This window comes from Polypterus senegalus, chromosome 3 (assembly GCF_016835505.1).
Source record: "Polypterus senegalus isolate Bchr_013 chromosome 3, ASM1683550v1, whole genome shotgun sequence".
Classification (NCBI taxonomy): domain Eukaryota; kingdom Metazoa; phylum Chordata; class Cladistia; order Polypteriformes; family Polypteridae; genus Polypterus; species Polypterus senegalus.
The window spans coordinates 22,463,257-22,488,921 of NC_053156.1; the positions used below are offsets into that span (position 1 = coordinate 22,463,257).

At 41.0% G+C, this 25,665-nt stretch overlaps 1 protein-coding gene across 1 annotated transcript; it reads right to left on the reverse strand.

Moving 5' to 3' along the window:
• Window positions 1-5,034: 5,034 nt before the first annotated feature.
• Window positions 5,035-25,665, reverse strand: LOC120526435 (acid-sensing ion channel 1-like). The gene is made up of 5 exons (XM_039749606.1): window positions 25,622-25,665; window positions 25,287-25,378; window positions 24,713-24,792; window positions 23,068-23,172; window positions 5,035-6,526 (listed from the first exon to the last, which is right to left on the reverse strand). The coding sequence occupies exons 1-5, from the start codon at window positions 25,663-25,665 to the stop codon at window positions 6,443-6,445; spliced, it is 405 nt and encodes a 134-aa protein (XP_039605540.1). The 3' UTR covers window positions 5,035-6,442.

The window sequence follows — 25,665 nt, forward strand, 5'->3', positions numbered from 1 at the left end:
ACCATTCTTATCCGGGTTCCAATAGCTTTCCCGCTGGTGAAACACTGAGAGAAAAACCGGTCCTTTATCTATTTTGATTGCTTGGATATATATATTTTTTGTATTATTATTATATACACCCTGGCAGCCCTTGTGTTTGTAGCTGATGAGTACATAAAGTTTACGGGCTGCTTTAAGATTAATGCTGTGCCTTTTTAGTTGAAACAACTTTGGTGTCGTACTGACACGGAAATCGGCTTTCCAAAGGGCAAACGTTTGTCTCCGAGTTAATGTGTGGGAGTCTGCGCTGTTGGAATGCTGCACACTCGGTGCCTTTTCAAAGGACCGTGACTGTGCGACGCACCTGCTCCTGGTTAGTATACACAATTTAAGGTAACCGAAATGGAATTAATTTTTATTATGATTAACAATATAAACCATAAGTGTAAATACCGTATGTTTCATGGCAGGAACATATATAGTATGTTGTGTAGTGTACATGTCAATGGAGGTTATTATGCTTAAGCTGTATAACACACTAGTGAAGCGTCCCCTGATGTACAGTTTTCAAGTACAGTGTGCGGTTTTGGTTTCCATTTTACAAAAGAAAGGAGAAAAAAAAAAAAAACACTTGGCAGCAGTAAAGAGAGTCCAGAGCAGATCATCTGAGCAAATTCTAGGACTGCAGGGGACGAGTTATGAGGAAAAATTTAAAAGAGCTGAGCCTTCACAGTATAAGCAAACCGAGATTGCGAGGGACGTAACTGAAATGTTTAAAATTATGAAAATAATTAGAAAAGTAAATACAGGCTGTTACTTTAAAATAAATTCAATAGTTTGAACATTCCGGTTGATTTGACGACTTCTCTCATCGTGCTAAGTATCATAGTTTGCTTGCGGTACCGATTTATTAGCGTGAATCCAAGCGAGACTCATCTGGCTGCGGTGAAGGTGGCGGGGCCATCCTCACTGGCGCACCAGCCTTGGGGCGTAACCTTAACTCCGTTTAGTTAGCGAATTAGAGAAATACTTAAGGGATTTAGATCTTTTTTTTTTTCTATAATTTGCTTGAATATTCCGGTTGATTTTGCGACTTTTCTCATTGCGCTAAGAATCAAAATTCGCTTGCTATAGAGATATATTCGCGCTAATCCGAGACAGAGGCTGCAGGCAGAGGGGAGGGGGAAGCATAACGTCAGGAGTGGGGAGCCAAGCAGGGCCCTCCTCACTCACACGCCAGCTTCTGTTTGAGTCAGGCAACATCTGCGTTTTGGAGCGTACCTTGCCTGCGCTTAGGTAGGGATACCTGTTTCTTTTTTGATTTTAAAGTTTGTCCTGTTTCACTACTACACGGGCGGAGCCATGGTGGGACAGCTAGTATGTTATGAGAACTATAGACAAATAGTCATTCAATAGTCATGGGTCATTCAAAACTCGACTAGATGTTGTTTTTTAAGAATTTCGGTGGATAGGATTTGCAAGCTTTGTTGAGCAGAATGGCCTGTTCTTGATAAAACGTTTTTCTAATGTTTCTAAATTAAATCACAAAAAAAAAAAAAAAGAAACTTGGATAAAAAACTTTTGAAAACAATGCAAAGATTAATGGTTGCTTGGTATACATAGATCAAATATGGTTATTTTTATAAGATTACAGCTATTATACCTTATTTATTATATGTTACAATATACTGACATCTGTTGAAGTGGAGTTAGCCAATGTTAAATATATATATACACACACACAGGGTCTCCCAAAAGTCACTATACACTACCTTTTTTCTGTTTTGTTCCAGGTATCATTCAGAAAGGCTTAAGTCATCAGCATATGACAACTTAGGCTTTGCAGTTTTTGTAAGCATATTAATTGTTCAAGACAGGAGCCCCTCCCCACTTTACCAGGTTAGTCAGAGATTTCCTGAACATCAAGTTTCCTGACAGATGGATCGGTCGAAGGGGTCCCCTCAAATGGGCCCCGCTTTCCCCTGAGTGTGTGTGTGTGCATATATATATACAACTTATAGTATTTGTGAAAGAATTCCTCCACCAAGACGTTAGTCTTTTTCATAATAGTTTTTCACAATACTTCTTGTAAGGCAAAAATCAGTTACTGGGCAAGAAAGTAAGGGAGAGGAATAAGCGCCATACCCGCCATTGCTGCCAAACTAATGGGAAGTAGATGGACGTGTCGATATATCACTGCTAAAGTTTGCGAAAAGAGCTAAATGGCATTGCTGTGAGGGCACGTTGTGGCAGTGTATCATCCCACTTACTTCAAACTGGGCGTTGCATTCATCCCTTATGGGTGATGTCCCACATCTAAGAAGTTCACTGAGTTTTAGGACCTGAGATTGCTTTTTATACTCCAAAACACTTATTGAAGACTAGCTGTCCCCCGTGGCTCCACCCACATAGTAGTGGAGCAGGATAGTGAGGAAGGCTCCGCCCAGGTTCTTACCCCTGATGTCACGCCCCCTCCTGCAAGCAAACTATGATACATAGCGCAATGAGAGAAGTCGCAAAATCAACCGGAATGTTCAAGAAAAATTATAGAAAAAAAACCCGATCTAAATCTGTTAAGTAGTTTTCTCATGAACAGCAGACAGACAGACGTTGGATTGTTATAAATATAGAGATGTATAAGGTAAGTTTTGTACAGTTCTGTATGGATCATCTTTAGTTTTCATATTAAGTGACTGAACACTTTGAAAGTTAAATACTGAGATTAATGTAACAAACAGGTATGCTGTGTCCAGCATATGATATGATTTTACATGCATATTTAATTTGTAACTATATTTCTATTATTGGTTGAATTTCACTCCCTGGAGGAATACAAAATTTGTGCCCCTCTTAAAAACAGTCGAGATTGGACCTCCACTCTGGGAGAAAAGCGTTTGATTTTAAACCTGCCTGCCTTTCCTTGGAAGTCAAACTATTCATTTAAACATTTTTTTTTTCCTGAGATCACGCTGTGTCTGTCCAATTTGTTGCAATTTAGAGGCAAAGTGATGTTACGTTAATATAATAATAATGATCCATTTTAGATTCCTGTTTTTTTGATTTTTTTTATTTCTGCTTAAATATTGCTAAATCATTTCTTCTAGCAGGGTCTGGGGCTGACAGGTTACTCTGCACATCTTATTAATGGGTTCTTGATCAGTGTGTGATATCCCGTGCTAATCGGGGGAATCCAGTAGGCCGAACACTGAAATGTTATTCTGTTGTCACAGAATACACAATAAATTAGATACAGAGAATGTTACCTGTTAGGATATGCATAACTTAGGCATATGAATGGCAATATGCACAGACACTCAGTCTGCAGACAAAAACCACTGGCAGCATCACACAGAAAATCTGCTTTTTGTGACGTGTATACCTGTAATGCTGTCTTGTCAAAGACCACTGACACGTCACCTAAGCTATTTATTTATTTTTTAATAAATCCCCTCTGAAGCTGAACAGCAACCTCCCATTGGCCTCTACGAATACTTGCTGACTGCTGGGAATTTAATTTCTTTCAGTAACACTGCCAAAGGATCATCCAAGAACAGGCTTCTTTACTGAAAAGCTAAACACCGCAATGCCGCCTGCGTGGGGTTTCCATTTATTCCGGTTTTCTAAGAAAGTCTCCACCCTGTTTCTCAAGACCGGTAGCAAACCGGTCCTGGAGGACCACTGTGGCTGCAGGTTTTCATTCTAACCCTTTTCTTAATGAGTGACCTGTTTTTGCTGCTAATTAACTTCTTTTGAACTAAATTTTAATTGACTTGCTCTTGAAGACTCAGGCCCCTCAATTGTTTCTTTTTCCTTAACTAGCTGCCAAACAATAATGAGATATAAAATGAGCCAAAACAACTGGTGTCCATCATACAATATGTGAAAATAAAGAATGATGAAGGTCTCAGGAATGCCGATCTGTTCAGGTCCCCAAAACATTTTCACAGTGCTCTTAGAAAAGAGAAAATTAACAATTTCAGAAATGTCTGCTATTGCACCACGAGAGCAGCAACAAGCCACAAAATTAAAGAATGAGTTTAATTAACAAAAAGAATCGGCTCCTAACTAAGCAACTGGTCGGAATGAAATTGGCTGGAGTTTGAGGCCCTGACTTAGTTGGTCTTCTGTTGCCTCGCTCACTTCACCTTTCATTTCTGTTTGGGTGCCATTTAAGGAAAGAAATGAAGCAATTCAGGGGAACAATTTAATTAAAATGAATTCACGGGAAGTTAATTTGCAGCACAAACAGGGCGCTCATTAAAAGAAATAAAAAGGTTTTAAAATGAAAAGCTGCAGCCACATTGGTCCTCCAGGACCGGAGTTGGCGACCCCGATTTAAAGGACGTGAACTGCTGCTGCTCAGACTCGCCCCGCCCTGCCGGCTCCCAGCCCAGACACCCATCTTGCCACACTCCGATTGTGAAGCACTCACAGACCGCCATCTTTTCATCCTGCCGCTAAAGTACTCTCTGCTCATTTTTTACAATGATATTGTAATTTGCACTGAGTAGCTTTTAAAATCACGTGACGCACCAGTTTCTCACCATTATTCTTTAGGCCAAAAATTTGCAGACAGTATGGATTTCTGTTCTAATAAATTAATATATATATATATATTTTTTGGCTGGCTTTGTGTAGATCTCAAGAGGGAGCCTAATCCCCCCAACACCACCTCACCTTGCATGGGATGTGGGAGAGTCCCCGAGTTCATTGATTTCACTTATATAAATGTTGGGTTAAAAAAATTCCTCTCTTTAATCTACCAGTTCTTGTGATGAACAGATATCCTGCCAAAGGTTGTGCCCCATTCCAAGGTAGCCTTGATTGGATAATGGGGTTAGAAAATGCACTTTTATTCAAAATGGAAAATATGTAAACATATTACACAAAACAAGGATTACATTCTCAAATCCTTGAGGTACTCTATCTATCTCTAGCTATCTACTTAATTAAGTTTAATGTGGAGCTTGCATGTTCTCCCTGTGTATGTTGAAATTTTTCTTTGGATATTCCAGTTTTTCTGCAACATCCCTAAAGATGTGCAGGTTAAATTAATTGGCAATTCCAAATTGGCCCAGTCTGTGTGTGTGTGAGTGGGGCCCTGCGATGGACTGGCACCCCTCCCATCCAGTATTGGTTCTGTTTGGGCCCTCTGCAACCCTTAACTAGACTAAGTTGGTCTGAGAGTGTAATGTTATAGCATAAAGTGTTGTGAGCACCTGAAGAAGTTCAGTGCCAGAGCTGAAATATGTGGAGGGCACTCCTAAAGCAGGGTGGTGGCCTGTAAAGGGTCGGGATGAAGGAGGTTGTGGAGAGGTTGGAGGGTTATTATGGAAGCCATTTTTTCCCCATCTTATCCCAAATAAACAGCAAAAGATGTCATTTTGTCCATATAGTGTGTGTGTGTGTGTGAGAGAGTGGGAGTGAAAATATAAGATCAGAATAGCAGATGGCAATTATTATATATAATGGAGTCAAAGCCACGTATCTGAGCACGACATTTCTGCGCATTTGTCTTGTCTCCTTTATTTTCATACGTGTTATGCTCCAGGACTTTTCAAAAGTTCACCACGGAAATAAGTGAGAGGAACTCAAGGACTTGCATGGCTTTGCATGCCACAGTTAAGTTGTATAAGCAGTCTGCTATATATTTTCAAATTGCTTTTACACAGCAAAGTCGCCAGTGTTAAGTTAACATGGAAACATGTAGCTGTTTGCACCACGCATTACCCTGAAGGGCAGTATATAAAGCCAAATGCCGTTTCTCTTCACTGCAGATGTAATTGCAGATCTGTGCACACATTTGGCATGTGCTGGCTTTTCCACTAATGTCAATGAACAAAGTTGGCCCCCCAATTGCTTGTTTTTAAAGAGACTGATTTACTACACCCCCTTAGAGACTTCCTGGTCTTGGACGTAACTGTAAGCAAAGGCCTCTTTAAGCTCACTTGCACATTAACACGCACGCATGCATGCACACTCTGTGGCGAGGTCGCTTTCACACTATTAACTAACTTACCTACCAGTTAAAAGAAGTTTTAACAGAGATGGGGAAGGTGGGAAATCCCCCCTCGAAGAGGGGAGTTACATTACATTTAAAAAGTAAAACGCTGAGCTTGGCTTGGCTTGGCTTGACGTGACGTTTTCCAGTTATGCCAACAACCCATCAGAAAATGGCATCGCCTCCTTCATCTACAAGCCTCCTACAAATAGTTACGGTACAGCTTGGGACCTTGTATTCCGTCACATGTTTAGATGATTTAAAATTTGTACAACCACGCCCCCACCCCTCATCCCTTCCTACCCCCCTTTTCGTTTATTCTCCTGCTTCGCCTCCGCAGACAGAGTCTGGTCATGCTGGATATGCCGACGCTTTGGTAGTTGAGACCCTCCTGTAATGCGCTCTAGCCAGCTCCTTCTTGGGCTGCCCCGTCCTGCAAACGAACAGCCCCTCGCAGCTCCTTCAGCAGGTGAAGTCTTCAAAGTTGCCCCGCCCGGGATGATGAGGTAGGATGTTGGCAGGGGCCAGTAAGCTCTCACAGGGGGCCTGAAAGAGGAAGACAATAAAGGGTAAAAAAATGAATGAATGAATATATCGAAGAAACATCAATCGGGAACCCCCCCTCCTACTCTGGAGCATAGAGAGAGGTTAGGAGCAGGCGCTGATAGAGCGCATTGTCGCACCCACCACATGACAAACCAACTCAGGATCCCAGATAGGGACCCTAGTGTAGCCATGCAACGGGTGACACCTCAGCATCACACAAGTTCAGATGGAATGGAACCAGTGGGAGGTTTTTTGCAGTGGCTGGAGTGCCAATTCTGCCACCAACCCCCAAGTTTTCCCCCTGGGGGTTGGAGGGCCTACTTGTAGGGCTGGATGCAGATTAACGTCATACCCAGGACGGAGCAATTGCAGGTTAAGGGCCTCGCTCAATGAAGCAGAATCACTTTTGGCGTTTATGGGACTTGAACTGGCAACTTTCCCATTGCCAGTGCAAATCCCTAACCTTAGAGCCACCACTCCGCCCACTGGAGCATAAATCAAGTTTAAATGAGCTGGAACGTCCCCCATACTATTAATAAAGTGTAAAAATCAATCAGTAGCGCATACTAGAGAGTCACTCAGGAGCATGCATTAGGTTTACAGATGTGCTGGAGTATTCCACCATACTGATGTAATTAAAAATGAATGAAAGAGTCAATCACACAACAATCAGAAGTCCACTCCTATAGGGGTCTCTGTGAAGCATAAATCAAGTGTAATTGAGCCAGAATATACCCCATAATATTAATAAAGATCAATCACTAGGGCATATTTGAGAGTCACTCAGGAGCATGCATCAGATTTACAGATGTGCTGCAGTATTCCGCCATGCTACAATAAAATGTACAGTAACACACTACGACAGAATCACTCGAGTGTAAATCAAGTTTAGTGATGTACTGGAGTATCCTTCCCTGCTATTAAGATAGGGTAAAAATGAATGTTGGTTTTGCGTTTTTTTGCAGCAAACACGCTGTATTTGCTTGTGACCTTGTTTTCTGAATATATTCCTTGGAAATGCACTCTGTGGTGACATTTTTTTCCCCCAGCACCCCATGATGTTATGCAAGGCCAGTGTGACATCACAGAGCTGCTTAGAGCTTTCCTGCCTGGGTACTGTATGATCGTCGTGCAGCTACTTTGGGCTTGTATGATGCCACTTCCTGATCAAGTATGCCAGCCATCCACACAGCAGGAGTATAAAGCAACAAACAAAAAAAAAAAAACTTACAATATTTTCATTTGATTAACTGGCCATAACGAGAATATTAGGAGTACTGCCACGGGACATACTGTTTAACACTAATCCCTGTGTGCTGGCCAGTGCAGCATGGCAAATTTGCATGCATAATTAGCCATGTACAGAGGCCTCCCTTCTTGTCAAGAAAGAAAACACATGACACTGTGAAAAAATAATAACAGTGAAATATTAACTAGTGTTTACAATGCATTTCTGTATACTTCGTTGAAGAAAAAAGTGTAAAGCATCTGCACAGAGATTGGAAACAAAAAGACATGCAGTGTGTGACTCCAAACACAGCAAGGAGCCAGCCTCGTGCCATTGCTTCATCCCACAGCTAATGTGTTCCCTAAGACTGGAACTCCATTGAGTTCAATGATACGTATTTTTTATTTTTTTTTGGTTTTTTACTTATTGCTAGCGTGTGACAATTTGTGGTATTCTGTTTGTGGTTATCGTTCCATTGGCATCTTTTCCTGTTTAAGGAATGGTGGTGTAGTGGAGTGTACTGCTGCCTCACAGCTCATATCACATTTTTGGCCCCAATAGTCAGTCAAACGTGACTGGCAGATGCTTCCCTAGTCCACAATATCAATACTAGTTCTGTTCATCCTTCCCCAGTGACCATTTTGCGGAATTCAGTGAAATTTGCTCATCACTAGCAAAAATCAGAGTTATTAAGGGGCTCAAGTTTAAAGATGTCGTGAAGTGTTTCCCTCTTCTTTTAACTCTTTCAGGGCTGATGTCGACTTTTGTCAAAAGGAGGAGTTGACAATGGTAATTGACTGTAAACTGTGACAAAACCAAATGTTATGTTTTAGTTGGACTGTTGTTGCTAGAAGGAAAGTGTTGACCAAGATTTCCTGCACTCCCGTGAATAGCAAGGTGCCAGCAACGGCAAAAATGGCACCGACATCTGGCGAGAGATCAAAGCGAATGTGTAAAGCTAAACACTCCGTGGACGACGTTTTGCCAATTATTTCTGAACTGGACTATGACTTGCCGGACTCAGATTTTGATACAAGTGATCGAAAAGGAATGTGAGGTTCCAGCTTCAGCTGACTGGTCCCCAGCTAATCGTTATACTGACAACGTTCGCCAGGGAGGACAGCCACTTAACAATGCTAAGAGGTAGAAATCAAACTGCAGTGCACTGAGACTTTGTCCCAGCCCCACAAAGACAGCCTGGCAGCAAGCCTGCCATATATTCTTGGCAAACTGGCAGCCACAGCATGCAGCAACAAATGTTTTATGTTGATTTCTGTTTGCTTTCCAGAAAACTGTTTTTTGGAAAAAAATATTCAGCCCTCAAAGAGTTAATAAGAGTAAAAATCATTGAGTATGACTCCAACTAATCTTCTTTTTCTTTGGCTGCTCCCGTTAGGGGTTGCCACAGCAGGTCATCTTTTTTCATATCTTCCCGTCCTCTCCACCTTCCCCTGTCACACCCACCACCTGCATGTCATCTCTCACCACATCCATAAACCTTCTCTTAGGCCTTTCTCTTTTCCTCTTCCCTGGCAGCTCTATCCTTAGCATCCTTCTCTCATTATACTCCTCGTCTCTCCTCTGCACATGTCCAAACCAACGCAATCTTGCCCCTCTGGTTTTGTCTCCAAACCGTCCAGCTTGAGCCGACCCTCTAATATTCTTATTTCTAATCCTGTCCATCCTTGTCACACCCAATGCAAATCTTAATATCTTTAACTCTGCCACCTTCAGCTCTGTCTTCTGCTTTCTGGTCAGTGCCACCATCTCCAACCCATATAACATAGCTGGTCTCACTACCATCCTGTAGACCTTCCCTTTCACTCTTGCTGATACCCGTCTGTCACAAATCACTCCTGACACTCTTCTCCACCCATTCCACCCTGCCTGCACTCTCTTCTTCCATGATCCCTGTTACTCTGTACTGTTGATCCTAAGTATTTAAACTCATCCACCTTCTCCAGCTCTACTCCTTGCATCCTCACTGTTCCACTGACCTCCCTCTCATTTACACACATGTATTCTGTCGTGGTGGTCCTACTGACCTCTCCTCTCCAGAGCAGATCTCCACCTCTCCAGGGTCTCCTCAACCTGCTCCCTACTATCACTACAGATCACAATGTCATCAGCAAACAAGTATGACTCCAATTAATGAATGGATGAATTTATCAATTGGCACTACACTTTAAAATGTAAATCAAGTTTGGAGATGCACTGGAGTATTTCATAATATTAATGAATTAACAAATGAACCATTTGGCACCCACTCCTGTAGTCAAAATCAAGTGAATCAATGCAGTGAAAATCAAGTTTAGAGATGTTATGGACTATTTCATAATCGTAAAAAAAAAATGATGGGTGAATAAATTGTAGCACTGCCATATAAATGTATTTGCTGGATTGTCTCTTGTCTCTCTATGTTAACCCTGTCTGAGCACATCTACAGTATAGTGTAAGGCTTAAGATGGGCGAGGTGGATATATATAAATAGGAAGGACCTTTGTGAGGTATGGGTCTGTTGCTGTGATTTCCAGGAGGGTGCTATGGAACCATGTTAAAAAAAGAGCCTGAAAAGGAAGGAAGGGAAGGAGACAAACAGCGGAGCTTTATGGCAGAGGGGAAAGGCATGACCTATCTGAAGTCAGGAAAGAGATTGTTTCTTGTGGAGCACCAAAGTCCTATACCGTTTGGTGGTGGCCACCTCGAAGAAATCCCGATACATTAAAGGAAGTGGACTGGACAGTTGAAAGGATAGAGATCAGAGTGAGCAATTAATAATCTTTTACTCTAGGACGGCATGTCTGAAGATTTGAAACATTGATAGGGAGATATTTTATCTTATAAAGAGATTAAACTGAGTGGATGTTGTGGGATATTTTGGGTCCATGATTTTTATGTTATTTGTATACTCTGTATGTGTTAGATGAGGGGGGTAGGCAGTTTCAGAATCGGCACGTCTGGGGGTGTTTGTGTGATTTGCACATACATTAAGTCATTAATTACATTTTTCTCTGCACTGTTTCTCTGAGTCATTTTTGTATAATACAATTCTATTAGTTGATGTAATCTTTCGGCACCACTGGAAGGGGTCTGAAGGCAATTTGGGGTTGACGTGCAATCCGTAGTTATCATATAAACTATAAATGTGGTGAATCGTAGGATTGGATGAATAAATTAATCAATGAGCCAACTGGGGTTCACTCCTACAGTCATCCAGGAATGTATCTGATTATTTCATAATATTAAAAAAAGAATGACTGAATCATTTGGAGCCCCACTCCTACAGTCACTTTGGAGTGTAAACCAAGGATAGAGACATATTGGAGTATTTCCATATCTCTATATTATTTAAAAAAAATCTTGTGATGATACAAGAGTTTTTCCTGCAACGAGACGTGATCTTTTTAAAGAGAGACAGAGAGACACTTTAACGTTCCGCAAGACGGACAAGTCACGTCATACTTACAACCTTTGGAAGCAAGTCCCGTGATACACACGCAGAGCTGGTTAGAGATAATGGAAGTAGAAAAATTCAAAAGTCTCAAAAAATGAGAGTAAAGATCGCATTAGCACAAACAAGCTGAAAATATTACTTGGTGAAATAACGGAACAGCGAAAAGAAATTGAATATTCAGGTGCTGTACAGGCTTTTAAAAGTGTGAAGCACCGCACGCAATGCAGATCACGCGGCACAGCAGCAGCAGTAACCAGCAGCTGATCGAGCAAAGAGGAGGTAAAAAAAAAAACCAAAACTGTTACTTGTTATCACAGTTTAAGAGGGGTTTCGGAGGTGCAGCCGGGTCTCCTTGGGGTGCTTTCAGCCCCGCTCTTCACAACAACACGTAGCACTGGCTAGGAGGGGTTTGGCGAGTGAAGTGATGATATCTATCTATCTATCTTATAGTGCCTTTCATATCTATTTATGTACAAACCGGATTCCAAAAAAGTTGGGACACTAAACAAATTGTGAATAAAAACTGAATGCAATTATGTGGAGATGGCAAATGTCAATATTTTATTTGTAATAGAACGTAGATGACAGATCAAACGTTTAATCCGAGTAAATGTATCATTTTAAAGGAAAAATATGTTGATTCAAAATTTCATGGTGTCAACAAATCCCAAAAAAGTTGGGACAAGTAGCAATAAGAGGCTGGAAAAAGTAAATTTGAGCATAACGAAGAGCTGGAAGACCAATAAACACTAATTAGGTCAATTGGCAACATGATTGGGTATAAAAAGAGCTTCTCAGAGTGGCAGTGTCTCTCAGAAGCCAAGATGGGTAGAGGATCACCAATTCCCACAATGTTGCAGAAAGATAGTGGAGCAATATCAGAAAGGTGTTACCCAGCGAAAAATTGCAAAGACTTTGCATCTATCATCATCAACTGTGCATAACATCATCCGAAGATTCAGAGAATCTGGAACAATCTCTGTGCGTAAGGGTCAAGGCCGTAAAACCATACTGGATGGCCGTGATCTCCGGGCCCATAAACGACACTGCACCACAAACAGGAATGCTACTGTAAAGGAAATCACAGAATGGGCTCAGGAATACTTCCAGAAACCATTGTCAGTGAACACAATCCACCGTGCCATCCGCCGTTGCCAGCTGAAACTCTACAGTGCAAAGAAGAAGCCATTTCTAAGCAAGATCCACAAGCTCAGGCGTTGTCACTGGGCCAGGGATCATTTAAAATGGAGTGTGGCAAAATGGAAGACTGTTCTGTGGTCAGACGAGTCACGATTCAAAGTTCTTTTGGAAATCTGGGACGCCATGTCATCCGGACCAAAGAGGACAAGGACAACCCAAGTTGTTATCAACGCTCAGTTCAGAAGCCTGCATCTCTGATGGTATGGGGTTGCATGAGTGTGTGTGGCATGGGCAGCTTGCATGTCTGGAAAGGCACCATCAATGCAGAAAAATATATTCAGGTTCTAGAACAACATATGCTCCCATCCAGACGTCATCTCTTTCAGGGAAGACCCTGCATTTTTCAACAAGATAATGCCAGACCACATTCTGCATCAATCACAACATCATGGCTGCGTAGGAGAAGGATCCGGGTACTGAAATGGCCAGTCTGCAGTCCAGATCTTTCACCTATAGAGAACATTTGGCGCATCATAAAGAGGAAGGTGCGACAAAGAAGGCCCAAGACGATTGAACAGTTAGAGGCCTGTATTAGACAAGAATGGGAGAGCATTCCTATTTCTAAACTTGAGAAACTGGTCTCCTCGGTCCCCAGACGTCTGTTGAGTGTTGTAAGAAGAAGGGGAGATGCCACACAGTGGGGAAAATGGCCTTGTCCCAACTTTTTTGGGATTTGTTGACACCATGAAATTCTGAATCAACATATTTTTCCCTTAAAATGATACATTTTCTCAGTTTAAACTTTTGTTCCGTGATTTATGTTCTATTCTGAATAAAATATTAGAAGTTAGCACCTCCACATCATTGCATTCAGTTTTTATTCACGATTTGTATAGTGTCCCAACTTTTTTGGAATCCGGTTTGTATTATATAGTGCCTTTCATATCTATCTCACTACATAATAAATTAAGTACATAGAATGTGTCAGTTAGGATATGCATATTCTCAACATACAAATCACATCATACATATAGTGTAAGTGTGTTTGAGGGAGGAAAAGAGAGAGATGACAAATCATACAAATGGCAGAGCTTACATGATCTGCTCATTTGCTTATTTCCATTGGCCTGGTCTGTTGTGTGGTCACCACAGAGTCTCCAGAAGGATCCTGGCTTGAATCAGCTCACAGAGTTGGGAAAAGTGAATGCAGATAGTGTTGCTCTGACCACAAGTGAGTGATGTGAGTCAGAGCTGATTGAATGAATTAACAGGCAAGGGACACAGCAGGAAAAAAGATTATTCATAACACTAATGATAACAAATTGTCAGCCATAATGCAATTAAAAATCACACTAAATGGAAATGTATCGACATATTTTCAGAGTATTGTGCATAATTGACATGAATAATGGCGAGGATTGTAACTACTGTGAAATAGTGGGATGTACAAGTTCACAAATGCTTTAAACTGCTTCACAAAAAATCAATTAATGGGTCTTTTAAAAGGCCTTCAGTCCCCAAGTTGGCACTGAAAAGCTGAGGTTTAACCTGTGCACATGTGAACAAAGACATGAGGACAAACTTGAGGGTCCAAGGGGCTGACCAGAAAACAGGAAAGCAGATATTTGAATGTTTTTTCTAGACATGAAATTCCATTAAACATATAATACAAAATTGGGAAAAATGTATGGTGATCAAGTTGAGTTTGCCCACAAACATCTTAATATACATAAACATTTTAACAATATTTTATTACTGCAGCAGGTTTACAATTTGTTTAATTTTTGCAGAACATCACCATCTGCTGGGAAACGGAGCAGTGTACCACTCACCCTTAATGCAGAGGTGGTAATGCTAATGTGTCCATTTGTTCAAAAATGAATTGGGGATTTTAGATTTTTATATTTGTGTAAAGGATTTTTACATTTTGGTGTATTTAGCTCTTTGAACATTCATGATTAGTTTGACTCACTTTTTTAATATGCAGTTATTGTCTCATTTAAAAAAAAATATGAATCATTTACTTTGTGTTTTGCTCTCATGACATTTGTGTTTTAATGGTTGTAGCCTTCTTGGTATTCATAACGCTGGGATTTCCATTTTCCATTCTCTCCCTAGGATCCCTTTGGTTTTCTCTGAGCTTTAGTTTCACAGTATGTATGTTTGTGCCACATAACCTGGCTGTAATTTGTAATGCAGCAGCCCAACCACTTATCTCAGTTGTAGGTTTGCTGAAGGTTTTTGAATCCCAAATTATTATGATGGCAGGGATAGCCACAAGGCCAGCAGCAGAGGCAGACAACCAGGAAGTGAAAATAAATAGAGGGAGGGGCCAAAACACAGGCAAAGGCCTACATATCAGCGAGCCTTTCATTCAAGGCACACTAGAGCAGGAGTTTGGACAATAAAGGGGGAAAACAACAAATGAAAATAACACTAAAGTCTTTGTAGAAGTTCCTTTTATCTTCTGTTAACACTAAGCTGGAGGTCAAGAGACAGAGTGAAGGACTGAATGTGTGGATGAACAGGCTAGCATTTTAAAGGTATGTGCAATGACATTACCAGTGTATAAGAAACACTGGGCTAAATGGAGGATCGTGTTAGTGCACCACTATTGGATTAACACTGCAATCTGCCTCTGGATAGATCGATTGACCTATCTATCATATAGTGCCTTTCCTATCTATCTATCTATCTATCTATCTATCTATCTATCTATCTATCTATCTATCTATCTATCTATCTATCTATCTATCTATCTATCTATCTATCTATCATATAGTGCCTTTCCTATCTATCTATCTATCTATCTATCTATCTATCTATCTATCTATCTATCATATAGTGCCTTTCCTATCTACTGCATCTGTCAATATAATAAATTAATCACATAGAATGTGTCAGTTAGGATATGCATATCCTCAACAGACAAATCACAGCATACGAAGAGAAGCAATCTTCAGACCAAAGCCATACCGCCTCATACTTCTGACCAGCATCAAACAGAACAGCCACTTTTCCTGACATATGTTCAGCCCTAAAATGGCTATTTCTTTGTATGGATTAAGGTAAGTATGTACCATGAATTGGCTCGCAACGACCGACCAGTATAGTATCCCTAGTTAGCTATGAGCGCAGAAGCAGGAAGAAGGTCATTTCAAAGGTAAAGCAGTGTTCCCCGCAATGTGAACAATGTCTAGATCATCAGGCTGCACCATCACACTCTTCTGCATTACTCAGACTAATGGCTGCATACGGTTCCATTTATATTATTACTCCAAAAATTTGGACTTCTTTTTTTCAAACCCACTTAAGGGTTTGTCAAAGTATGTGCTTCCTTCTTGGCTCGACGGGCTGCTGCTGCCACTCCAGCATCTGGGTTTGATCAGCACACTGCCACTCAAGCATCTGGCCCAACCCACTCCACTCAGAGCCCACAGACAGCTTCCCATCTAAACTGGCCTGTTTGCCAGTTGCTACAACATTTTCACACATCCCCTGTAATGGGTATACTGAGGATTATGAAGGGGGACCCAAAAATTCTGGGAACTGATCGATAGCACAGGAGTATGGTGTAGCTACCAACTATGCTGCTAGGTTTCCCATGCCTACAGTCTTGTTAAACAATTTGTCAAAGTGGCATTATGCTGAGTTTATAGAGCGCTTATTTCTGACATTTATTCAACAATCATGAGTGTGACCTGTGGCATTCCTTTTTCTTCTCCAAGCCAAAAAGCCCATCAGGTCATATTGTACATGAAAACAAGGATAACTGCGTTCTTTGCAAATTACTAACTTGTTAATAAAGAGTTCCCCTGTGAACAGACTATTAATTAACAATTTTACACTGAACTGCTGAGACATCTATGGAAAGAAAATCAGGAGTGGTCTTTCCTGTATACTCAGATATGGGAATGGATATTTGAGGAGTAAACCGCAAGGCAATGATTATACTTTTATGTTATGTACATTAAAGAACCATCAACAACAAATCAAATCAAATTAATAATGCATTTAACAATTATTATAAAAGTAACGTTTAATAAGTCAGACTTTGCAGCTGCATAAATAAAAAAGTACCACTTCCGTTTAGCAGAAATAGCCTAAAAGTTGATAAAAACCTATGTTTTGTTCCTAATACTTGTATGCAAAATTTGAGTGACCTAAGTGAAGCCGTACTCAAGTTGTTGTGTTTACATACAGACACACACGCACGCACACAGTCACACACATACAGACATAATTCCAAAAATGGTATTTTCGGACTTGGGGAGCTCTAAAATGTCGAGATTCATCAAAATCTCGAAATGGAATTTTTGGAGGAATCCAGTACTTTCCCCACACTTCATATACAAGAAAGTAAAAATGGCCAGAGCAATGCTGTGGTTTCTATTACACACCTGAAAGAAACAAGAGACAACATATGTGAAAACATCATCGCACAAATGCAATATTATTTGAAAACAAACAGCGTCCGATCAGCTGTAAAAGTATGGCATTTCTAAATGTTTGCTTTTTTTTCCGTTTGATTCTCTCAGTCAGACTGTATATTTGTCTCTTATTCAGTGCGCGCAAGAACATGCAGGTAGCCAGATGCTGTGTGCTACAACATGCTGGCGGTGATCAATGCACATTTTAAAAAAAGAAAGACAAATATATGTGACGTTTTGAAAAATCATTTTATGACACGATTTACCTTTATTTATTTACTTACTTCCTAAAGCCTAAAGTCACAAGTAGTGTGCAGAGGGCATGCTCAAAACTGTGTGTAATGCCACGAAAAGTGCCTGCTGACACTTTAGTATGCAAGCAATGGTATGTGCATTCTTGCTTCCGATGTAGAAGGGAGCTGAGTTTACCTCTGTTATAGGTCTATGTGAAAACAGCAGCGCCAGATGCGGGGTGGGGTGTGTTTGGGCTCGTGAACGCGGCCGAGATAATAAAACTGACTAAAAAAAAAAAAACAAAGCTAACCTTTACAAGTATCATAAATTACACCGGCTGTTACAGACTGAAATCAAATGTATGTTTTTATTCTAAAATAGTAAGACTAAGAGCAGTTTACTTCTCAAAAGGAGAGGTGGAGGATCGAACCCGTGACCTCTTGATTCCCAAGCGGGGCTGAGTCTATTGAGCCACGGAGTCAGTTACAGTAAACTGGTTTCAATGTCGCATGTTAAGGCGGCTTTTTGTTTCTGCAGTTATATTTTTGAATAAAAGCGCAATTGTTGTGTTAGATTTGTACCTTCTGTGAAAATATTTCTTTTGATATTTGGACTTTAGGCTTCATACATTATATAGTTTATGTCTACATTTTGTCATCTACTACTAGAATATAAAAAACGTTTCTGTTTTAACAATGTGTTTACACAGATTACTGTAGAAACGGAACAGACATGAAATGCGTGTGTTCCAAACAACGATCTATTATTTCCACTCTAAAACTCCACTTCACTCCCAGAAAATCAATCAAGGCGTGAGCTCAGAGAAGTTTGTTCTAAGTCGGTGGGGGGATGGAATAGCCGGCTACTTGCAGCTTTTCTTTTATCAGCACATTTAGATTAACAAAAGACGCTGGCGGAGAGGTGAGAACGGTTTTAAGAAGCGATTTAAGGTGGGACGGATTTATGAGTTTTTTCGTAGGCTCTGGTAATTCTAGTGTTAAAAAGGTAGCCCAAACAAGCACAACCTATGAACGCCTTTTTTTCCCCCTCAGACAATGATCAAAAATAGCCCGATTGAGCAAGAAAACAGCAGACCTGGAAACACTGGCATACACTTCTCTTTCCAGAGGGACAACCTGTTTCCACTCTGGTGTCTTTTCCCCGCCCAGCCTGCTGTCACTCTGGTGTCCAGCCCCACCCAGCCTGCTGCCACTCCTGTATCAAGCCCCACCCAGCCTGCTGTCACTCTGGTGTCTAGCCCCTTCCATCTTACTGTCACTCCGGTGTCCATCCCTCCCATCTTACTGTCACTCTGTGTCTAGCCCCGCCCAGCCTGCTGCCACTCCATGTCTAGCCCCGCCCAGCCTGCTGCCACTCCAGTGTCTAGCCCCGCCCAGCCTGCTGCCCCTCTGGTGTCTACCCCCATCCAGCCTGCTGCCCCACTGGTGTCTAAGCCCCACCCAGTCTGCTGCCCCACTGGTGTCTAGCCCCACCCAGCTTGCTGCCACTCCGCTGTTTAGCCCTACTCAGTCTGCTGCCACTCCAGTGTCTAGCTCTGCCTGCTCTACTCCAGTGTCTAGCCCCGCCCAGCCTGCTGCCACTCTGGTGTCTAGCCCCGCCCAGCCTGCTGCCACTCTGGTGTCTAGCCCCGCCCAGCCTGCTGCCACTCCAGTGTCTAGCCCCATCCAGCATGCTGCCGCACTGTTGTCTAGCCCTTACCTTTTTATAAAACTGATCAAAATCAGTAGGCAGACCAGAATTGAGAATCATAACAGACATGTCATTCTGGTCTCTTTGGCTTGTCAATATTTGGAACAAAGCAAGCCTGTGCTAAGATAGCTGTCAATAATGTAAGAAGGAGATTAAAAGAGCTACACAGAGGGAGAAGCAAGCTCAGAATCGATGAAAGGCAGAGGTCAAAAGCCAGTACCACTAACAAGATCAGAAAATTAAACAGTTTTTGTGGCAAAGAAAGAATCAAAGTAAAAAATCTACGCAGAATTCAAATACCACACTACTGAAGAATAAATCTCAAACCAAGAAAACTCAAGCAAAGAGAGCAAAGATTTGTTTTGAAAAATCCCAAATCCAAGATAACAATAATGGTGCGGCAATACCTTTAAAAATGCATGCAGTGATCATGTCAAAACATCACAAGGTTGGGGGTCATGTGTTCAAAATCAGCCACTTAAGCCACAACAAAGATGGCTGCTGAAGTGTAAAGCAACCTTATCAAATTGGCGGCAGCATGTCTCCGTCACAACCGTAAAAATTGGCAAACACAACAAAACAGCATGATGTCTTCGTCATAACCGTAAAAATAGGCAAACACAACAAAACCCATGTCTAAACTCACAATGACAGATGAAATGAATGCAGAACCTAAAAATAATGAGTTGCACAACAGCCAAGACCTGTCAGTCTCCTCCTTGTTGTCCACCTCTGATCGTGTTGGATTTGAATGGTCAGTCATTGCATCTGAGTGGTCTTTCTCATTTAGTTAGCCATTGTCGTTTTTTGGGAAATATTTAAATGTAGGACATTTACAAGAAATGGGAAAAAAAAAAAAACAACAACAAAAAACTGTGAAATCAGGAGAGTGGCGGCCTGACGTCCGTCATGTTTGATATCCAGATGTTACCAACTTTCAATATTCTGGATTAGCCCAACCCAACAGATTTCAGGGCAGATCACTCCCAATTCCTTACTCAATTCAATGCCATGACATTTCAAACCCGACCTGCCAGTTTTCAGAGCAGCTGCCTCTTCCTGCACTGTTTACAATTGTTATCAAGCTTTCCATTTAATCAATTCCAATTTCAGACTATGAGAATAGAAGTAAAATGTTATATCAAAGAGTAAACCAGCAGTACTCCTGCATCCATGACAATGTGTTTGGCACCATTTACAGCTTTGTGTCGGGTAGTCGGCCCTGGCTGGTGTTATTTTATACACTTGGTGCTCATCTTGGACCTGTGGCTGCTGGCAGTTTTGCCAACCCACTACATTGTCAAAGAAAAGAAATGCTGAAATGGAGGTAAGATAGTTTCATAAGAGACAGGAGGCAGAATATATGATTGTGATGAGCAGAGATGTGTGTCTTATCTGTGAAAGGAAAGTGGCAAAAGTTGTTTGCTGATATTCTTCAGCCTGCATTGGGTATATAAACTGTTATTTTTCACCCTCAGTAAAATTGAGTTTGACACTCTTGGACTTATGGAAGCAGAAGGCAAGCCACTCAGATATCTAAACTGGAGTGGATGCTGTGGAGTCGGTAAGCAGCTTTACATTTAATGGAGTGACCATCAAGTGAAATAGAAAGTCACATTTCTGTTCTTATCAAAATGGCATCTCTACTTCCTCAGAAGTCTAAGGGCAGCTCACATTTCTGCATCTGTTCCCATCTCATGAATGTCTACAGGCAGTGACGTGCAGTGAGGTTAATGGCTGGCAAGGCACTGACTCCTTCAGAGTCAGATTTACAAATATATGAACCCCAAAGAGCAGCCTTTTTACAGTTCACTTGGCAGCATGCACATTGACTACTGGTTATGTTTCATATCTCATAAGCATTCTTTACACACACAGAGACAGGTGAGGCACATATTTGGCTAATAAAGAATATTACATTTATAGCGGCGAGATAGAGCGGAGAGAGCGCATTTGCTCCTCACCCTCCATGTGTTCTAAATTTGTCATTGCAATCCCACAATTCATATCATTCAATGCAAATGAAAGTATAGAGTGGTGTACAAAAAAAAATGGATTTCAATTTTGACCTTAATTGAAATATTTAGTTGTTTTTAAAAGCGTTTAATTCTGATGCTTTAATCAATTTTAATACAGACTGTTCAACAAAAGGATAACAAGAAAAACAAAATATTTTACTTCAGGTCAAAATTTAATTTTTAAATATTGGATTGTTTTTGTTTCTTAGTCTGATCCCATTTTTTATAAAACTGAAAACTGTTTATGGTCTTTATTTGTAAATGAAGTCTATGCACCAAATCTTCTCCACGAAAATCTCTGTCACTTTCCTATAAAAGTCCTCCTTATTTTCCTTTTAAAAGTCTTAAATCTTCCATTTTGGCAGTCAGTCGGAACAAAAAATAAAAATAAATGGCTCGTTGCAGTACACTTCACTTTCTGATATCGCTAACTTATTGGCCTGTTGAAAAACAGCAGCAACGATCACCTGTTGGGCTTACAGGCGCCCCCTTCAGGACGGCACGGTACTGCCTGCCTAACCTTGTGCCTTTTCACTGTGGTTTTATGTCCAATCAGCAAGACTAAATATGTCACACACATTCACTAATAATTATATAATAAATGTGTCTACAAACATTATATTGGTGAGATACAACAACAGACACGCACCAATTGCATGCATCAACCCCGCAGTGTGTTTGTGAGAGTGCAGTCCAAGGTGAGGCTTGTCTCGTTGTTGCCTCACCTCACGTTTCTCCCCTGTATTCAGCTATTTTAACTATAAAAATTATCAAAATTATTGGAATCATACAAAAAACAAACTTATAGCACAGACTGGTGGACAATTTTATTTTATCATTATTAGTTGTTTTTTACTGTTCATGATGACAGCCTCCCCTGACCGCACATCTCTGTCTACAGGTGCACAGTGGAGTCCATCCACACTGGTCTCAGCACATCCTGGTATGGCATCTGATCAACTCAAGATATTAAAGCACTGCAGAGGTTTGTGAAAATGGCACAAAGCATCAGCGGCACCCAGCTGCCTTCTGCTGAGGACATACACAACATTCACTGACTTAGAAAGGCAAACTGGCTTAGTAAAGCGCTCAGCCATCCTGCACAGCCCCTGTTCTCAATACCCACTATTCACAAGTTATAAGGTTACTAAACAGTCAACCATATGAATGTAGATAGTGTAACAAAACAAACAGCGTGTGTGTGCATATATTACTTGCAAATACATAGTTTATATTGTACATAACTGTATATGTTGCATACTTAGCATACTATTTATTGATTTCTTGTAATGTGTCTTTGTTAATGTTTCCGAGAAGTCATCTGAATACAAATTTCACTGTGCTGTGGATACGTGACAGTAAACATAATTTGATTTGCTTATATCTCTTTAGCAACATTTTATTTATCAGCTGTCTTTATTACAGTCCAGGTTTAACCCCTGACCATCTCACTCCCGAATGACACCCACTGCAATATCAATCAACTCCATCAATCCTAGAAATTTGCTCGAATTGCTGATCTAGAATTCCTTATCTGCTCGCTCTCTCTCTATCTCTCTTTATTAGTGTCGGTTTTGGCCCCCAGATCACTTCACTCCCAGATCATATCCGCTGCAGTCTCATTAGCATGCTCACTCCTCATATGCTGATGGCTCCTGTCCATTATCATTTATTTGCTCTCTGTTTATTCAGGACTAGCTTTAGGACCTCGAGAACTCTTCTCTAACAGAGCACGCCTACTGTGGTATTGATTAGTTGACATCTGTTATCCCATATTATTTACAGTATCTGCTCTGTCTTTTTATTACAGACTGGATTTGGACCTCGGACCACCTCACTTCCAGATCATACCCACTGCAGTTATCAAGCAGCTCACACACTTCTCGTGATTTGCTCATACAGTATATCCAATCTAGCATTCCCTATCTGCCCCTGCATTAAGACTACATTAGGACCCCAGACCACCTCACTCCCTGGGCACAGACAAAGCAGTATTGATTCTCTTACTTACTTACTCACTCACTTCTAAGGATCTGCTCATAATTCTTAACCAGCAGTATTTATCTGCCCTTCCTCTCCATTTTAGACTGAATTAGGACCCATGACCATCTTCCTCCCTGATAATGCCCACTGCAGTCTGGTCAGCCCACTCATTCCTCGTGATCTGCTCAAATCTCTAATCAGTCATCATTATCTGCGGTCTCTCTTTTATAGAGACTGAATTAGGACCCTGGACCACCGCACTCCCAGATCATCACAACCCACTACCTCGCTGGCACTCTCCCAGCAGACTTTCTCCATGCTAGCACAAGGCACTGAATACTTACGTGGCGTCGCACATCGTCTAGGCTCAGCACCACGCCTTTGTCGTTGTTGTTCTTGTGATGTGGCTTCTGACACTTCAAGGTTCTGTAGATTTTATGCTTTATTACCTACAGGGAAGAAAAGATTTGAGAGATGAGACGTGGCAAATGCAAAAGAGGGCAAAATAAATAAACCAGTGATCACCAAGTGAGCAGCAGCAGAGGAAAAAAAAATGTGAAGAATGACACCCTGCAAGCGCTGAGGAGGAGCGGGATGCAGGTCAGCTTATTTGGCTAATTAGTTGGCTCAGTTACAGCTAGTCAGTCACCATGATGGATCTTAAACTTCAAGGAGTGACTGCGCCATTTCATCAAGTCTCCCTGTTGTGATGTGAAATTTTGCATACAAGTTGATAAATATTTTGTAAGTGTTTATTTGTAACATAGGCAAAGCAATGTAATATTAGTGTTACATTAGTGAGAAGCATTCATGTTTACTCCACCCACCAGGACTAAATCAGGAAAGTGAATTGTACAATAGGGTTGGGGGATGTGCGTCAAACTAGTTTGGCCAGTGATTCTCTGCAGGACTCTCAGTCAACCCCCACAGGCAAGCCAGACTGCCTAACTGCCAAGCTTCACCTTAACACCTGGTTTGGAAGGGCAGGTGTGAAGGTATTCTGTCCTCCCATTGGTCTGAAGTATGGCTGTTTGGAATTGGCTTGTATCAAAAACCTTTAAGTACCACAACACCCTACTGGCTGTAGGGGTTGGGCATTAAACCTATAAATTTGCTTACTTTACCTCACTCTCTCTATCTTACCAAAGTGATGAAAGACCATCTCACACCATGAACTGAAAAGGACAACACAATGAAGAGCACAGCTCGGCAGCCATACTGAGACAGGCATGCGGCCTGTTCTGAAGAAAGCTAAGCAAATAAAAGTTTGTGTGATGCCTGCAACTGCACATCACCATTTTATCAGGTTGTATGGTTGCTAATATTCAAATGTACTTTGCATATTGTTATTATTTATGAATATTATCAATAATAAATTATTTAAACTGTAACTTAACTCCTGCTTGTCTTTTACTATACCTAATTGCCTGAGGTTATACATGTAGAAGGGAAGGTGGGGAGAAGTTATATGGTACAATATGTTATAAACAGTGGTAAGTCTGTGAGATTTGAGACATTCTGACAAAGGCTACATATTAATAATACAATAGGGGAAAGTAGATTACAACAACAACATGTATTTATATAGCACATTTTCATACAAATAATTTAGCTCAAAGTGCTTTTACATGATGAACAAAAGACAAATAAAAGACAAAGTAAGAATTAAAATAAGACAACACTAATTAATATAGAATAAAAGTAAAATCCAATGGCCAGGGAGTACAGAAAAAAAAAACTCTAGAAGGCTGGAGAGAAAAAATAAAATCTGCAGGAGTTATGAGGCCACGAGAATGCCCAGCTCCCTCTGGGCATTCTACCTAACATAAATGAAACAGTCCTCTTTGTATTTAGGGTTCTTATGGAAGGACTTGCTGATGATGGTCATGCAGACTTCTGGCTTTTAATCCATCACATTAATATATTACTCTACCAAGAAAAAAACACTCCCTAAAAGTGCTCTGGATCATAATATACAGGGCCACTTACCTCATACAGATAGTCGAAGAGCTCCAGGATGGTGAGAATACTGGCACCGATGAAGAGGCCCATCTGACCACCAATGTCTCCTTAAGATGGAATACAAAGACACCAGAAATGAAGAGACATGCCGCAAATAGAAAAAGAGGGTCACGCTGAGTTTACACTACCACTCAGAAGGGGCCAGATTCTGATTATTGCACACATCTGATGTAGACTGGATTTTAATGTAAACACCCCAAACCAATATGTCATATATTTTTTTTCATACTCCAATTGTGTTTACACTCCCATCGGATTTCCAATGGAAGATGTGACTTGATGTCGTTAATTTTGTGCATCATGTGACACAATAAAATAATAATGATATGAATCCATGATTACACCTTACCTGTATCGCCATATACTGTATGTAGAGTTTACATATACATTCAATATAAGCCAAAGATGTCGGAAAACTCTCAGGCCACACTTAAATTGTGTAATGTGAACAACATGGACATTGGATTGGAGTTTTCAGGCATCGAGACCTGAAAGTGTAAATGTGGCCTTAGACTGACCAAAATCTTCTCATCTCACTTACCCAACAGCCCTGCCACCTCATAGGCCTTCTTCTGCTCGATAGTCTCATAGTTGAGTGCCTCAAAAAAGATGTCCAGGACTAGAATGTTCTCTCTGGGGTGAAGTGGGAGACAGAGAAATAAGATTTGAGCATGGAGAAGTTCATGAAAATGGCACTAAACAGTAGAGATGGAGACAAAGATGGCAACCTGTTATTGTACAGTAGAACCTCTGGTCACGAACATTTCCAAACACGTACAAATCGGGTTACGATAAAAAAATTTGCCAAAATTTTGCATCTGTTCACGACCACACACTCTGATGGTGAACAAAAACACTAGCAGCCAGTTTCCCTACGTGCGTTCGTACTCGCCAATAATTTCCCATTCTCCGTTTCCCAT

Coding starts and splice junctions, on each gene's coding strand:
- LOC120526435 (XM_039749606.1), bottom strand. CDS start 25,665: ATGGGAAACGGAGAATGGGAAATTATTGGCGAGTACGAACGCAC. Junction 24,793..25,286: donor TGAGGTGGCAGGGCTGTTGG/GTAAGTGAGATG, acceptor TTCCATCTTAAG/GAGACATTGGTGGTCAGATG. Junction 23,173..24,712: donor TCTTCGACTATCTGTATGAG/GTAAGTGGCCCT, acceptor TCTTCCCTGTAG/GTAATAAAGCATAAAATCTA.